General features: G+C 47.5%; 1 protein-coding gene across 2 annotated transcripts in view; it reads right to left on the reverse strand.

Moving 5' to 3' along the window:
- Positions 1-17,892, reverse strand: part of Cyfip2 (cytoplasmic FMR1 interacting protein 2) — a 129,057-nt gene that overhangs the window by 58,949 nt on the left and 52,216 nt on the right. For both annotated transcript variants that reach the window (XM_031354271.1, XM_031354270.1), the window contains exons 14-21: positions 16,399-16,565; positions 15,764-15,911; positions 12,506-12,659; positions 8,923-9,079; positions 8,367-8,463; positions 7,061-7,137; positions 3,055-3,163; positions 921-1,040 (exon numbers count right to left, since the gene is read on the reverse strand). In XM_031354271.1, the coding sequence (XP_031210131.1) occupies positions 921-1,040; positions 3,055-3,163; positions 7,061-7,137; positions 8,367-8,463; positions 8,923-9,079; positions 12,506-12,659; positions 15,764-15,911; positions 16,399-16,565 (1,029 nt within the window). The remainder of the gene's footprint in view (positions 1-920; positions 1,041-3,054; positions 3,164-7,060; positions 7,138-8,366; positions 8,464-8,922; positions 9,080-12,505; positions 12,660-15,763; positions 15,912-16,398; positions 16,566-17,892) is intronic.

Consider the following 17,892-nt stretch of genomic DNA (forward strand, 5'->3'; position numbering starts at 1 on the left):
TTCTTGTCAGTGATGTGAGATTCAGGTGAGTGGTTGGTTCACATCCTGCTAACAAATGCTGCAGTTATCCCCCACCCCAGGAGAGCACTGCAGCCCTATAGTCCTTTCTCTCTCCCTCCTTTTCTTTAAAAAAAAAGTAAGCTATTACTTATTAAGCATTTATCCAACTACAAAGACCCATTCCAAATTCTCTCCAGATGGGCTCCTACTACATTCTTCTAATGACTCTCTGAAGCAGACTCTAAGGTCTCCTTCACTTTAGAGGTAGAAAACAGGCTTGGTGAAGATGTATAACTTGCCCAAGATGACAGAGCTAGTAACAGTCAGAGCTGGGGACAGGACTAGGAGGGTGAGTCTGTGGGACTCTGGTGTCCTCCTAGTTCAATACACTTTATGCTACCTCTTGGAAAGAGGACCGAGGGAGCAACTCCAGCTGCTGTTTTCTGGAAGGTGCAGGTTTATTCCTGACTGTGCAACAGAGCTGGCCGAAAATGCTAAGGGGCATGGTACAATATGAAGAAGACCCAGGGTAGTGTTCAAAGCCATTCAGCCTTTCAAGATGGAGAAAAAGCAGAACCAACAACCCACTGTAGAGCCCTTCTGGGCCCTCAACTCCCACTTGCCCTTCAAGTGACCTTGTGATACTTTCTCTAGCTACTTTGGACTCTGCCTGCCTGGGGGAATAGTCTCCTCTGATCTTCCAGAGACTCCTTCACTCTGTACACCTGGCTGCCAGTCCGTAAGAAACGGTAAAATGATTCCCATTCCATTCAAGACTTTTTGTCCCAGTCACTTTGGTCAGATGGGAAAGAAATTCCCTGCTATTCTTGAACTAGGCCAGAGGAGCTAACAACTATTTCCAACTGGGCATCTATTGGAGGCATCCAGGAACAGAGAGCCTATAGGGCCCCGGTCCTTACCACAATGGAGGTCAGGTCTTCACTCTCAAAGCGGCTGATTGCCTGGTCCAAGGATTTGTACATGGCAGCAGAAATCCGTTGGGTGATGAGCCTGTTCAAGTCAATTGATCTACCCAGCAGCTGAAGGGCAGAGGCAGGGAGAAAGTTACTTAATCTCTACACAGATATCTGACAACTAAATATGATGCACTGGTAGGAAACTGTACTAAAATTATAAAAAGCATTCCTGGGGCAAGGGATGCCTGTATGTAGACTATAGATGGCCTCACAAAATCTCTTGGCCATGGTAATTCTAGTTAATCTTTTATCTTTGGTATATGTATATATGGTGTATGTGTAATGGTTATGCATGCTTGTGGGAGAAAGAGGAAAATGAACTCACTACAGTGAGATACTCATCACCAGAGTCTGGCTAGCCCAGAGAGAGTTATGTATTATACTATTGGGAAGGGCTATATACACGGTTCTCAACCTGAGGGTCTCGACCCCCTGGAGGTTGCATTTCAGGTATTCATATTATGATTCAGACCAGTAGCAAAACTGCAGTCATAAAATAGCAACAAATAATTTTATGGTTGGGGGGGTGATGATAACCTGAGGAACTGTACTAAAGGGTCACCGCATTAGGAAGGCTGAGAACCTCTGATTCAGATAAAACCGGCTGAGGTAAAATACAACTCATTCAGATGGAGGGAGGAGGCTTGGGGCAAACTCTGACCCTAGATTCAGCCTTGAGGGTTCATTCCTCATCTTCCTGTTCAGTGTCCCCAGGAAGCAGTAGCTACCTTAGCGATGGCCTACTTAATGCCTTCATGGGAGTGGTTTTAAAAGCAAGCATAGGAAGGGCTTATTAAAGGATGGAAAAATATAGCTTAAGATAATTTCCACTGGGATCCACATGGGTACTACGGCAGATGCTATGAGGACAACAATAGCCATTTACTGAGGCCCGGTGCTCTACTCAGCGCTATGTGATTACTCTTAGGTATTATTTATCTTCGGATAAATTTCCTCCTAGCCAATTAAGGTCCCATAAGGGGATCCTGTGGCTAATTCTGGCTGCACTGCAATTCTGAAGCTCAGCTAGTGAGGCTTGCTCTTTCTCTCTTGTGACTAGACACTGGCAATGGATGTCCTAAGAGTTCAACATAGATTCTTTCCTGTTCATTTCAATATCCTCTTGGCCTCCGCTCTGCACCTTCACAGAGACCAAGAGCCACACAACAACCACCCAGATATAACAGCAAACAAGCTGCTCTGCTCACTAACCAGCCACCTGCAGGGAGGGTTAGGGTCTGTGGTGGCACCGCTATGCCTTTCTAGCAAAGATTAGCATCTTAAAATCAGGATATGCATTCTTGCTCCCAGCACTATTTTCCCCACATCTGAGATCAAATGTTAAGGGAAACCACTGGATAAAAACAAACCAGTTTTGTTGAGGTTTGGTCTGCTGCTGTAGATTGTAATGTTAAGTTCTATACTCAGAGGTCTAGGTCTATGAGCGACTTCTCATGTTTTCAAGCATTTGTTGTGCAAACCTGGTTCCTTGGTTTAAAACTATTAGTTAAACGAAACTGGCTAGAGCCATGGGTTGGATGAGTCATGAAAACCTAGCCCTGAGGGCTGACCAATTAGAGCTAAGAGCAGCCCAAATAAAACAGAGGGTAGATAGTTGCCCAGCTCTTGTGCTGTTTAAGGCTTATTGTAAATAATAAAAGTTGTGTGTCTTTTATATGGGAACTGAATGATCAAGGTGGGATAGAAATTCTGAATTGGGATTAAAGATGTCTACAATACAATTTCTACCCCAGGTTTAGCTTGAAGCGCTTCATTTAAATGGGGTTTAGCTCTTCTCATTTACTTCAGGGGTGGGTCTACATGTCTCTGTGTGACAGTGCTGGTGAGGAAAAGGCCACTCCAGGATGGTAGGCCATGGTGCTGCTCAGCACTTCTCAGGCCAGCTGCAGAGAAGTCAGGAAGTCTAAAATTTGCACCAAAGGATGCTCAGTACTGTCTGTATGATTCTGAGGCTGTTATGCCTGGTCCGGACACTTCAGGCACATCCGTAAGTCCACACTATTTCCACAGAGTCTGTTCCCCCACTCCTCCTCATCATGGCTTTGTCCCACCACACCTGAACATGTCTCTGCTTCAGCAGTGTCTCATAGCGGTTGGACGGCGGGTATGGAATGATCACTCCATAGTTCTTACATTCAGCTCTAAAACGTTTATCCAGCAGGACACTGGAAGAGAGAAGCATGACGGAGGTGCATTAAACATGGTGGCAAATGGTTTCTCAATGTACAATAGAATTCCTAAGTAAAAAGATGGGCAACACAGGCTGGATACTCTTTTCTTAATTTATAACAAAAACAATTGAGTGTATTCTTAGTATTTCCCAGTGAAAATTCTAGGTACAAGTGAAGCTAGGGTCCTTCCTGTCCTCAAGGTACAGACTTCCCAATGCAGAGAGACTGATAAATGTGAGCAATCACGGGAAAGATGGTTTGTAATAGGAAACATGTGCATAGCTTTTATCGTTCACCAGGCAACACATACACATGCATACATACATGTACGCATACACCATGCATACATACATGTACGCATACACATAGACCCATATATACACACCACACTCACAAGTACAAACACATACACATTCATGCACATGGATGCACACACATGCCCATAAGGGCATACATATACAACTGTTTTTAATGTCACAAGAGTCCTCTAAGTCATGTGTACAATTTTTATCCTTCCCATTGAGACCCACGTTGTAGAGTAGCCCAGTACTTGAAATCAATAACCTAGGATCATCTGCAGTTAGGAATTATGGAAAGTATTTGTATGTGGTTTCTTTGGACCGAGGTAATGGTAAGGCCGAGGTAAAATGATCCCACACATGGCAAGTGTGGTCTGTTTGACCAAAGGGAAGGTAGTCAGGGTAAAGAAAAGAAGAGTTTGCAAAAACAGGTTATATCATACTAGTCTACAGGCCAGATCTTGTGAGACCACAGAACCCTTGTAGAGAGCTGGGATGTGTTACAGAGAACTCGTCTACTTCAGCTGTGCCTGGGGCAGGCCTAAAAACCTGATCACAGAACTGAGGCATACACTTCAAAGGGAGTCAGCCTCCTGAGGTAGTCAGTCACTGACATCTCCTAACTCAGAGGTGTTCCAGATTGATCTCTGCTATAATCTGTGGAGAGATCTGCGTGCTTTCTTTATTCAGGCATAAAGGTGCCCTAAGAAAGTTATAGCTAACACTGAGATTGAACATTATTTCCTGGCCTTCACAGTTTCAATAATCCTAATAGATTTCCTAGCTGTAAATTAGCTTGGAATTTTTACTAAGAAGCTGTCTTACCAGACAGGGTGTCTCAAGAGTTAGAGATAACAGTTAGGCACTTTTTATCAGAGCAGTCCCACAAAAGAAAAACTGTTTTACTGCCAGTGAGAAGTTAGAAGTTGTAGGGTTTCCATCACTAATTATTTATGTTACAGCAAGGAATGCTAAAATACGACCTTCAGCTACTTGCCTCAGACAGACCCTGAGAGTTTACCTTGGGGCTGCCAGAATGACCCAGCCCAAGAAGAAAGACACCACTGCTCCTCCACCTTGCACTTGGCAGCTTGTTCTCACTGACCTTGATGTAGCCATTTCCTGCCTACGTCACTTTTGTAGTATGCCCTGTTTTCTGTATACCATATAAGCCTGATTTCTACTTTGTACAAATTGCATTCAGTTACAGCACTCCCTTGTGTCTGTTTCTGTTTGTCATTTCTTTGCCAACACCTTATCTACCTGACTAGGACCCTGTTCCCCCACGGGTTGAGGGAGGCCTGGACTGGCTGGCCCATGGCAAGGATGTCTACAGGCCAGATCTTGTGAGACCACAGAACCCTTGTAGAGAGCTGGGGTGTCTACATGGCCTGGAAGCCATTTAAAGGTTTGAAGTGGGAAAGAGACATTTAAACTGGCCCAGTTTAAAGCTGCAGCCACCAACCATGGTGCCTACTGAACGCCTCAAAGGAGGCATCCCAAACTGAGATCCCCTGTGATGTGCATACTAGGTTTAGGAGACCTAGAAGAAAGCAGATATTTCTTTAATAGTATTTACACTGATTCCACGCTGATATTTTAGTGGCTTCAGTTTGTTGAGTGAAATAAAACATATCATTAAAATGTCAGCCATTTCTTTCCCTCATTAAAATATGGCCGCTAAATACGGAGGGCAGCACAGGTGGCTCCCACTTGCAGCAGCATTTACCTCAGATGGATCGGCCGGGGTCACCCTCTCGTCTAGTGCTTTCTTTCTCTGAACTCCCCAGCTTCTCTCAATTTCCATCCTTTTGAAAAGCACCCATCTTTCAGGGAAAGTTGTTGAGGGCTATTTTTCAACTGGAGATTTGCATGTGTGTGTACATATATATTAAGACAGGGTTTCTCTGTGTAACAGCCCTGGTTGTACGGGAACTAGCTCTGTAGACCAGGCTGGCCTCGAACTCACAGGTCTGCTTCTGCCTACTGAGTGCTGGGATTAAAAGTGGTGGCACATGCCTTTAATCCTAGCACTTGGGAGGCACAGACAGGCGGATTTCTGAGTTCAAGGCCAGCCTGGTCTATAGTGTGAGTTCCAGGACGGACAGGGCTATACAGAGAAACCCTGTCTTGAAAAACAAAAAACAAAAAACAAAAAACCCCTCAAAATCCAAAAATCAACCAAAAAAAAAAAGTATGTGCTGCTAACCCAATTGGGGATGCATATTTTTAAGGATGAATTTTACGCCCCCCCCCCCCCCGTGTGTGTGTGTGTGTGTGTGTGTGTGTGTGTGTGTGTGTGTTCCAGAACCAGGCAACAAATCCCCAGGAGTTACAGGTGGTTGTGAGCTACCTGATGTGGGTACCAGGAATTGAACTCAGGTCCTCTGGAAGACCATCAAGAGCTCTTAACCACTGAACCCATCTTTCTAGCTCCTAAGATGAGAAGATTTTATAAATTAAGTATAGAGAGTCCCAAGGATGTGACTTGCCCTAGTTTGTTTACACAGGAAGTATCAGCATATTCAAGACCAGAATGCTCTTAGAAATGCTGCCTCACCTGTCATAACCGCTTCCTACCTGATGTGCTCACACACAGTGAGTACTTAGCGATGGATGTACCTTTGTGCTTTCTGTTTACCAGGTAGGATTTATCCTTTTTAGTGAGTGACGATCCCATGCTCGTGGCATTTTGTGTACAGTGCATGCCAACTTCTATTTGAAATGTGTCAAGTTTGTCAAAGTCAAATGAAGCCAACCACTTCCATGGGGAGGAGGGGGGAATGGTGGAGAGGAGGAACACCTGAGGAGGGGGATCACCTTTGGGACGGCTGATTGACACACCTCAACTTCGAGCAAGAACTGAAATACTTTCATATATTTTCCTTCATGAATAGTACCATCGCAGGTTTTTAAAAACCCAGGAATTCACTGAGGATGGAGGGAGGGGTTGGGGTTAAATCAGTGTCTTTCAGTAAATACGGATGAGTCTATAAACCTCCAACTCACCACACCTTAGATACATTCTCCCTAAATTTATGTTTTTAAAAAGTGAAGTTTAAAAGTAAAAGTCAAGTCAAGCCACCCCTGTGCTTCTGGAACCATGCTGTGGTGGTGGGTGCCTGCACAGGATCAAGTGTGACCAGGTGACACAGCTCGCCCTCTAGTGGCCACTGCCATGAAGTACCTCAGGCTTCTCACCAGCCTGATGCAGGCAGGCAAGCTATTAATCTAACTGCTCCACCAGGGCTTAGACAAGAAGTTCCCTTTGCCAGCACTCTGGACCTATCCTCCACCTCCTTTTACTTAACTCCCTAGACGCTGTTTCCTTAAGATGGCCTCGACCAGCTCGGGCCATCTACTGTATAGTCCCAGAAACTCAGTCTTCCTTCATTTTTCTTTATCACTTAACTCTCTGCCCTTCTATGGAACTGTAAGTGTATTTGTATGCTACCCATCTATTCTCCTTTACAACATGTCTCAATGCCTGAGCCTGTGGAAATTGCTTGATTTTTTTCCTTAAGCGCCGAACAAGGGAGACAGTACGAGGCTTCAAAAAAAGGATGCTGCTCGCAGCTTAGGCTCCTCTTACCTGCCGGCCATGGCTTTGTAGTAGGCAAAGATCTGGTCGGCCAGCTTGTAGACAAACTGATCAAAACACAGGTTCACCTGGTAAGGAAAAGCAGGTGGTGAGCGGGTCCTGTCTGGATTAATCGCCGAATGGGCAGCTGGGAGGGCAGCCAGGGCAGGGTTCACTGAAGTGCATTCTGGGGCAACATAACAACCCTGACAGAAAGCGGAAAAAGAAGAAAGCACCTGTGGCCATGCACAGGCCCCGAGGTCAAACCTTTGCCCTCAATGGCTTCAGAGGGGCCCAGGAACCAGCCTCCCCACCACTCCCCACTGCCTGGTCAGGGAGCACAAATGAAAGGCTGCCCTCTGATGTTGTGACTACCCCTGGCAGCCTGTGAACCCAAAGACTTTCTTGTCTCCTCCTTGTGTTTGATTTCCCTTGCTCTGTAGAGTTAATCTGGAGGATGCTCTTAGAAATAGAAAAGTCCTTTTTTTTTTTTCCAGCTTTCTCTAAATCCCTCTGGTTTTTAATGTACAAAGTCTCGCCCTGCAGTGTCTCATGGCATTCACAGGAGTCTATGAAGTCTGTGGGAAGACAAGGTCACACCCGACATCAAGCACCAGAGCCATAACTTCTATCAATGAACAGAGCAGAAGGTGGCCAACGTGGGACTTTAAAGAGACCCGGCTCTGGCAGCAGCAGGGCAGGAGACAGAGGAAGAGATCGATGTTTGATTCCTTCCTATTAAGTCCTTAGCTTTGTAGCCTTTATTTAAACGTTTCTGTACTTGTATCTGACACCCACTATATTACATAGAGCAAAACCCACAGTGGGTGCTGTTGGCTTCAACCCATGGTGCTGGCTTCATACCCAGCTAACTAAGGCCTCCTGTTTGGGCCTCTGAACCTCGTGATGCTCAATGTACCTTCGAGAGAGAAGGAATCTAGAGGGTCAATGTAGGAGTGTTCATTTAGACCCCATATTGCCTTTCTAGTACCAACTCTGAATTCTTGTCCAGATATTCCCAGCACCTCCAGAGGCCCCACTGTCTTTTCTGGAGATCGTGATCTGACTTTGGAGTGGTTAGATTGCACCATTTGCAAGCTGAGGTATATGCACATGAAGGTCCTTGAAGCCCCCCTCATGCCCAGACTAGGGACGAGGAGAGAAAGGAGCAGGCAACCACAGCAATCATGAATATTGATCTCTGGATAAGAGTCACTGACACCCTCCCACCCTCCCACCCTGTATTTGGTAATCGGTAAGTACTGGATAAGCCCAGCATTTTGGGAGAAGGCAGGAATGAAGGAAGCATGTCACTTGCCTCGGCTTCGATCTCGTCATACAGGAACTGCTTTTTGAACTTGGTGAGCGCATAGTAGGCGCTGTCATTGTACAGATCCAAGGGGTAGAGGACATACCTGGGAAGGAGCACAGAGTCATGGAGGGCAAATTACACTGCCTGGGAAATGAGGTGTGGGCAGTGAGGCAGATGGCTTGGAGTTGAAGACAACGTCCCACTCTTCTGTGTTCCCTGTGCCAGCATTAGGAAGGACTTGCTTTCCAGTTTGCACACAGATATCAGAATCGATGATGCTGATGGACCCCCTGGCCTAAAAACTTTAGCCTAGGAGGATACCTCTTGGTTCCTTGAGGTGATTTTCCAAGCATGGCAGTTAAGAGGTGGACAAAGACAGAAAGGGCAGGTGAGGCTGGGGCCTTTCTAAGTCCATCTGTGGGGCTGAGGCAAATGACCTTGGAGTGGAGTACATAGCCTAATCTCTACTTGGTAGTTTCTCTGTAATGCAAATTGCTCAGGGGGCAAGCCACCCTCCCACTCCACCCCAGGACTTCCAGGTTGGCCCATTTCTGTCTCTTACTCCATCATGGAAGGTTCTTTGGTTTCCAGGATATGGTCCGTTAGAATCCAGGGCATGGACATCTCAATGGGGAACTGGATTCGCCGGCCCATGGTCAACTCCAGGAAGAATTCTCGGAACCAGAGCTGGGAGAGGTCACAGCACTGCTGAAGAGCCTCTGGAAGCACAGAGAGAGCCTTGGCTTAACAGAAAGTGCTCACACATCGTAGCCTTTGCTATCTATTGGCTGTCACTGCTAGGTACACAGCCCTTGCCTGATCTTGCTGTCAGCGCATGAAGCTTGCTTAGTACCGTCTATGGTGAATGGCATCTGTCAGCTTCCGAGACAGAGCGAGTTATGTGGTAATTTTTTAGACCATTTGCCCTCCTACCATTTCTACTAAATCTACAAACCCCTACAGCGATCCCTAAAGATGTATGATCTTATTTACAAACAGTGTTTTTAGAACACAGTTACCAATGCTCACTTTCAAGGAAGTATGGCTCCCTCATCTCCTGTGTGTGGTAACTCTGGCTCCCTTACTGTTGGGAGGTCTAGAAAGCTTAGCTCATTCTCTCACAGAGATGCCTCAACTGGTTTTTTTTTTTTTTACAGGTACTCTGAGACTCCCATGTCACTGGGTTCCTATTTCTCTCTGTCCCGCTCCATCCAACCTCTGAGAGAAGAGGAAGAGGAGGGCATGGGACTGAGCTGCAGCCTGAAAACTTCCCCTGCTAGGTGCAATGAGTACCCACGGTGGTTTGAATGAAAATGGCCCCCATAGAAATACAAATCAAAATGACTCTGGGATTCCATCTTACACCTGTCCGAATGGCTAAAATCAAAAACACAGGTGACAGCTCCTGCTAGGATATGGAGCAATGGGGAATACTCCTCCACTGCCGGTGGGGTGCAAACTTGTACATCCATTTTGAAAATCAGTATGGCAGTTTCTCAGAAAATTGGGAATTGATCTACCTCAAGACCCAGCTATGCTACTCTTGGGGCATATTCCCAAAGGACTCTCTATCCTACCCCAAAGATACTTGCTCAACTATGTTCATAGCAGCTTTATTCATAGTAGTCAGAAAATGGAAACAACATAGAATGGATAAACCCTCAACCCAAGAATGGATAAACAAAATGTGGTACGGTTATGCAATGGCGTATTACTCAGCTGTTAAAAAGGTGACACCAGGAAATTTTTAGGCAAATAGATGGAACTAGAAAAAAAAAATCACTTTGTGTGAGGTAACCCAGACCCAGAAAGAAAAACATGGTATGTTCCCACTTATAAATGGATAATAGCTATAAAGTAAAAGATAATATCATGATCCAGAGACCCAGAGAGGCTAAATAACAAGGAGGGCTCAGGAAAGGGAGGGACGCAAAACTCTCTCTGGGAGGGGGAAACAGAATAGATTTCATGGGTGAACTGGGATTGGGTGGGGATGGGAACAAGAGGGGGGGATAGAAGGAGAAAGTATTGGGAGAGATGACTGGAATTGGGAGGAGGGGCACTTTGAGGGTGAGGTAGAGACCTAGTGCAAAATGGAAACTCCTTGGAATCTATGAAAGTGACCCTGGTGAAGACTCCTAGTAATGGGAGATATGGAGTCTAGACCAGCCATCTTCTGTAACCAGGTAAGGCTTCCAGTTGAGGGATACCAACCTAGGTACAAAACCTTAGGCCTACAATTTGTCCTGCCTGCAAGATGCTGGGGTGAAGGTGGCACAGAACTTGTGGGAGTGCCCAACCAATAACTGGTCCAACTTGAGACCCATGCCATGAGAGGGAGCCCTCACCTGACACTGCATGGAGGGCCAGGAACCAGAGGCTGGGTAGCCTAGTGACCCAGGATAGAACTAAACATAAAAAAAAAGGTCAACAAAATGATTCTGTACTGCCTGGTTTGTGTGTCAACTTGACACAGGCTGGAGTTATCACAGAGAAAGGAGCTTCAGTTGGGGAAGTGCCTCCATGAGATCCAGCTGTGGGGCATTTTCTCAATTAGTGATCAAGGGGGTGGGGAAGGTCCCTTGTGGGTAGTACCATCTCTAGGCTGGTAGTCTTGGGTTCTATAGAAAGCAAGTTGAACAAGCCAGAGAAATCAAGCCAGTAAGTAACATCTCTCCATGGCCTCTGCATCAGCTCCTGCTTCCTGACCTGCTTGAGTTCCAGTCCTGACTTCCTTTGGTGATGAACAGCAGCATGGAAGTGTAAGCTGAATAAACCCTTTCCTCGACAACTTGCTTCCTGGTCATGATGTTTGTGCAGGAATAGAAACCCTGACTATGACAGGATCGTAATGATATTCTGCTATATTTGTAGATCAGAGCCTAGAATAACCGTCATCAGAGAGATTACATCCAGCAACTGATAAGAACAGATGCAGAGACACACATCTATTGTTTAATAGTCAGACTTGGGAGATCCTGTGGAAGAGGAGGAGGAAGGACTATAGGAGTCAGAGGGTGACCCTACCACAAAAAACACAGCCCACAGAATCAACTAACCAGGGCTCATAGGGACCCACAGAGGCAGAATCAATAATCAGGGGGCCTGTATAGGTCTGACCTAGGTCCTTTGTAAATATGTTATAGTTGTGTAGTTTGGTGTTCTTGTGGGACTTCAAAAAATGGGAGCAGGGGCTATCTCTGACTCTTTTGCCTGGTTTGGGGCCCCTTTCCTCCTGTTGGGTTGCCTTGATATGAGGGCATGTGCCTACTCTTATAATACCTTGTTATGATATGTTTGGTTGAGATCCCTGGGAGGCCTGCTCTTTTCTAAAGGGACATGGAGGAGGAAAGGATCTGGGTGAGAGGAGAGGTGGAGAGACAGAGAGGGAGAGGGAGAGGAAGAGGGGGAGAGGGAGAGAGAGAGGGGGAGAGGGAGGAGGAGAGAGAGAGGGGGAGAGGTAGAGGGGGAGAGGGGGAGGGAGAGAGAGAGAGACCTCCTCATAGGCTCATAGAGACTGGCACTATTGGGAAGTGTGTCCCTGGCGGGCAGAGTTTAAAGTCTCAGATGCTCAAACCAGGCCCAGTGTGGCAATGTCTCTTCCTACTACTAGAGGATCCTGGTGTAAAACTCTCAGCCTCCTCTCTAGCACCTTGTCTGCTGGCAGGCCACCATGTTTCCTTCCTTCGATGGACTAGACTTCTGAACTGTAAGCCAGCCCCAATTAAATGTTTCCTTTATAAGAGTTGGCATGGTCATGGTGTCTCCTCATAGCAACGGAAACCCTCTCTCTAAGACAGTTTAACAGAGTTTATAGCTGCTGCTTACCCATAGAAGTCTGACCCAGTGCATGCTTTCCCTGGTGTCCTTTCCCCTCCTAACTAGCAATGGATGTCTACCAGACGAATTCATTTGGGTCAGAGTGAGTGCAACAGAGCCTGGCTTTTCCTGCCTCCTCAAGCTGACAGAAAGGTCTTTCTTTCTTTCTTTTTTGCTTTTAAATAATCCTTTTGCCCTTGGGAGCAAAAATGTAACCCCCTGTGGTTCATGATTCCGTCTCTCTACAGCTTCCAGCCAGATGGAATTGGTTGCTCTGGGAGGTGGATGCCCAGTCCTCTCCTGCAGCCGAGGGCCCCGAGGCTCACCGCTGATGTTAAGCAGGTGTGTGAAGAAGAAGGACTGCTTGTGGAAGTCCTCTATGGCGAGGACGATAGGGCCATCCAGGCTGCTCCTGAGCGTCTTCTTGGAGCCACTCTTGTCTGCGATGAGTGACTCAAGCATGGTGCGCACCATGTACAGCTTGAAAAGAAAGGCGGGAGAGGGTCAGGGTGGCCCGCCATGCCGTGGGAGAACTTGTCTTCCCTTCCCACCTTCCTTGTGGTTCTTTTCTGCTCCTAAAGAGAACTGTCTTAAGGAAGCACTGATTCAAGCAGACAAGTGACTGTGAACTACAGAAACCTCTTCTCTCTCTCTCTCTCTGCTGTTCTAGGACCCAGCCCATGCTGGGCAAGCATTCCATCACCGAGTTCGACACCCACCCTCATCTCCCCAGAGGGAGACTGACCAGCTTTGCAAAGCTTTCAGCCTAGGGTCCACGGCACCCCTAGGTGACCTGACAATGGCAGGTAATTAAGGTTCCTGCCTGCCCTGCTTAGAGAAGGCTGTGGGCATCCATGTCACTCTCTGATTTCCCAGATGACCATGATAACAGCATGGATGGGGCACTGAACCAGGAATCAAAAGAGCCAGGTTCAAAGCCAGGCACTGCCATTGACTTGCTGTGTGACCTTAGACAACAAAGCCTCCACTCTGGGCTCCAGTTGCCTTTTCTCCCAGGAAGAATTGGACCAGATAACCCAATCTCTTTCAGCTCTAACATTGGGATGGTTATGTAATGGACAAAGCTCAAAATGGGTCCCACCCGCCTCCCCACCCAACTACCTTGTCTCTGATCCTGCATTTTGAACCTGCCAGTGAATGCTGGTACCCTCTGGTGGCCTGGATTGTATCGCACAGTCTTCCAGAGATTCTGGGTAGGACTCCACACTTACACAGGAGGCTATTAGACACTCAACTCCTGCTTACAGAGTGCCCTACATGCAAAGGGCCCGAGTGCAATAGGGTTGTTCTTTCTGCTATCCTACTGCGTTCCCCACACCATTTGTCTTTGAATCTGAGGGCTGGATATGGCCTTGAGGAGCCAGGCTAGTCTGTTCCTGCTGCCTCCCGCAGTAGGCACCCAAACCAACCCAACCAGGCGGTGTTATACCAGGGATCGGCAGCCTCTTCGGCCCTGTGTGCCACCAGTGGGGTGAAACAAAGCCCTCGGGGACCACTGGCAGGCCTAAGACATAGATAGGAGAGAAGGAAGAGGGAATGGGAGGGTAGGAGAGACAGGGAGGAGGGAGAGAGAGAAAAAGAGAGAGAGAGAGAAAAGCGAGAGGTATTGTATACAGTGGGAAAGCCGCCACAACTGCAGGGGCCACACATGACACGCTCCGACCTCCCAACAACCACGCTACACTCTGCTGCTTCTGGATAGGCCCTAGCGTCTCACCCACTATGGGCCTGGCAGTCACAGATCTGCATGCCATGTTACCCTAGGCAGGGTCCCCTCTGTGGGGAAGGGATGACCATTGTTGCTGATTTCCTCCCTCTATGAACCTGTCTCCCTCTGACTATCAAAGAATGGTGCCAATGATGGCCTCAGAGTCATTAGTCATGGGGCCATGGTGATTGGATTCACATCTAGGTCTAACTACTAGCAAAATGGGTTTACTCTGAACAGAGTCAATGCTTTAGCCAACTGTATTAATTTAACAGGGCATTTAATCCACCAGGACAGCCTGCTGCCCAACTCTATGAGATGCCTACATTTACTGCATTCTGAAGGTTGCAATGGAGCCCTGGGGTGGGCATCAGGAGACCTGGGTTCTTGTCCCACCTCTACCTGGCACTCATCCTGTGACTTGGACAAGTCACTTCCCCTTTCTGGACCTCAGTTTCTCCATCTGTGATAGGGGGAGGATGAGCTTACCTTTCAGTACTCTTCCAGCTCTGAGGCTGTCTAGGAGTCAACTATATATGTCTGTGCAATCAACCTATCCCAGTGGCACCCAGGGGTGGGGCTGAGTTTTTGGTGACCAACCTGCAGCTCTCAAATTGTCCACAAGGTGGCTCTCTCTCTTCTGTCCTCTGTCTGTAGCCTCTCCCCATCCCCACAATCCTCCTTCTGTCTGCATCAACCTCTTAGAACTTAGCAAAATGCATGAGAGCCATTCAGTCCCACCAGGGCGCTCAGAGTTAGGATGCTCTCTGACCCTCAACTATTTCAGAGCTGCCTATGGAAGATTCTTTGGGATGTCCCACAAGCAGAACACAGTCTGTGCACATTGCTCATCAGACACTGCAGAGCTAAAGGATATCGCTACCAACACTCATCTGCCCCTGCTTAGCCCCAGCCCTGCCCAGACACGGACACACACAGAAGGATGGGTAAGAAAGGGCCTCAGATGGCCCACTTCAGAGCAGAGACAGGCTTGAAAGGCCCTGTAAGGAGGAGCTTCCAAATTGGGGCTTCTGGAATCTGCAAGACCCCCAGGGGTTACAGTCAGACGCCTCTGTTTTCAAATACCACAGAAAGTAGACCAGGAAATACCTTTTCCTACACCGGCAGTGAGAATTTAATTTCACTCTTGTTCTCCCCGTGTAATTTTAAGACTGCTCTGGATGAACACAGACATCTTACTGCAGAAGCTCTGGCTGGGAACCCAGAGTGTTTCTGACAACCAGCCTTTCTCTAAGGGGAGGAGACTTGCCAAGCTTGTGGGCTGGCTGTCTTTGGAAAAGGGATGGAAAAATTAGAAAAGTTAAGTATTGGTAAAAATCTCATCCAAAGTTCTTGTTTTCAGAGGATAATCAGAGCTGAGAGAGGTTAAGGTGTTTGCGCCGGAACGTACAGTGCATCAGGGCAGAACTTGTAAGTTTCCTACCAGGGGCTGGGGTTGTTATGACATACAAAGTGATGTATGTGGACTCCATGTCAGATCTCTCCTGCTCTGTGATATGTGAGCTTTACAGGGCTAGGACATAACTGGGTAGGTAGATATGGTTCTACCACCACCCATCAGTCAGACTAGACAACTGAGGCGCAGAGAGATTGTGTAACGTGCCCAAGGTCACACAGGTGTCTAGGACTAGAACCCAGGTCTCCTGAATCTTAGGCCAGTGGTCTTCCTTTTTTATATCAAAACAAGACTTCAGGAAAAGCCCAGAGCAGCTGCTAAGTCCCACCCTTCCTCACAAGAATCCCTATCCCACTAACCCCATGGCTAAGCATGGTGCCCTGCTATGGTCCGACTGGCCTGGAGACAGAGGAGCCAGGCTGCTTGGCAGCCGCTCACCTGTGTGCTGGATGGTCCCACAGCACGGCGGGGCACCTTGATGTCAAAGCCACCTTTGGGGTCCTTCTCCCCTCTTAGGCATGGGTCATTGGGGGGCTCTCGGCCTCCCTCCCAATCACAGATGGTCTTTCGAATTGCCTGCAGAACGCTGGGAAGGAAGAACAAAGATTCAGTTCATGTGTCTGCAAAGCTGTGTCTAGGCCCAACATGGCGTCAGAACCTCCTGTATCACGATGCTGAGTGTTTGGGATGCACATTCATTCCTGGACCTACTCAGGGATGCTGTAACAGTGCTAGATGCTTTTAACAAGTGGCTGCCATGGCTTTGGTGGCCACTGACTGCTTATGAACACAGCTTTGAGCCATGCAGGGGACAAGAATACAGGACCTGGGGGAGGGGAGAGTAGGAGAAGCTATAGCAACACCTCATTAGCATCACTAACTCCATGGATAATGTTTTAATAAGTTTATATTCATAGCCTACTCGCTACACATGACGTGTGCTGAAGTCTACACATGGATTATCTCGTTCCATCATCTCATGACTGTGGATACAATGACCCCATTTTACAATCTTCTTCAAGCCCTATAATCAGTCCTTTAGCGTCCCGAATGAGGCCCATCCAAGGACGCACCTGATAAGGACATTCTTTTTCTTCCGAACTGCTTGCCGCAATGGCTCCCGCAGCGTCACCTGGGCGAAGTCCTGCAGGGCTGCGTAGATAGTGTTGCGGATGGCCTGGTTGAAGACACTCTCCATCCTCCCCATGAGCACCTGCAAACCTTTGATCATGGCAATCACCTGGTGGGCACAGGGCAAGGGTTAGCCTAGCTGTCACTTAGCAAGCCATCTGTTCATCATGCTTCGCCAGGTTGCCGGGAGAGGGTACTGAGACACCAGAGAATGAGGCCAGGGCCTGTAAATCTGCCAGGTAAGAAACGGTACCCAAAGCACACAGACCAGAGCTCTACTTCCCCATCAGCAGTCATGCTAACGGGGAACTCTAACGCACTGTGGGGGGCCATGCCATTTACTTCTGCCATATGGAAATAGGACGCTGTTTCCTGAGATGCTAGAAATAGAAGCATCACTTGATTCAGCCATCTTACTTCTGGGTATAACTGAGGGCAACAAAACCACCATGTTGAAGAAACACATGAACCCAACGTTAACTGGAGCACTAGCCACCAGAGCCAGGACAGAATCTATGGAGGTGGACCTTGATGGTGAATGGAGAGACAAACCACGGCAGATGTAAACAATGCAAGGTTATGCAGCCAGAAAGAAGAAATCTACCACATGCAGCAACATGGACGGAACTGGAGGACATTCACCATATCTCATCAGGTGCATTGCATTACCAACTTAGAATAAAAAAACCGGAAGGGGGTGAAGGGAGAGATGGCTCCCTTAGTGAAGTGCCTGTGCTGCAAGTATGAGACCTAAGTTCAAACTCCGGAACCCACAGGGAAAAGCTGAGCATGGTGGTGTGCTTGGGGTTCAGTGCTGGGAGACAGCAAGTTGGATCCTTAGGGCTCAATGCAGGTAGCCTCGCCTAACTGGGGCAAACACCCAGGTAGACAGCTCCTGAGGAATGACACATGAAGCTGAGCTCTGGCCTCCACAGGCACATGAATGAATCATACCACACACACACACCACATATACCACAGACTACACACACACCACACACACCACACCACATACCACACACTACACACACACACACACACATGCAGCACATACATACACACACAACACATACACACACATGCAACACACACAAATACACACATACTATACACACATACCACATACACACATATGCAACACACACATATGTACACACATATCACATACACATACCATACATACATAACACACACACGCACACGCACGCACACACACACACACACACACAAGCACGCACACACATGAGAGGAAACCTGGGAGGATACACCATGTACAGTTGGATAAGAGAGACAATTTCCTGTGCTATGTCCCAATGGGGAAGCTACACTGCACACGTAGCTGGATATTTCAAAAATAGTCACTTAGAGAGGATTCTGAATGCTCACAACAATAATAATTCAAAGTGACAGATGTGCAGATGAGCTGATATGACCTT

The sequence above is a fragment of the Mastomys coucha genome, unplaced genomic scaffold (assembly GCF_008632895.1).
Source record: "Mastomys coucha isolate ucsf_1 unplaced genomic scaffold, UCSF_Mcou_1 pScaffold5, whole genome shotgun sequence".
NCBI classification, from domain to species: domain Eukaryota; kingdom Metazoa; phylum Chordata; class Mammalia; order Rodentia; family Muridae; genus Mastomys; species Mastomys coucha.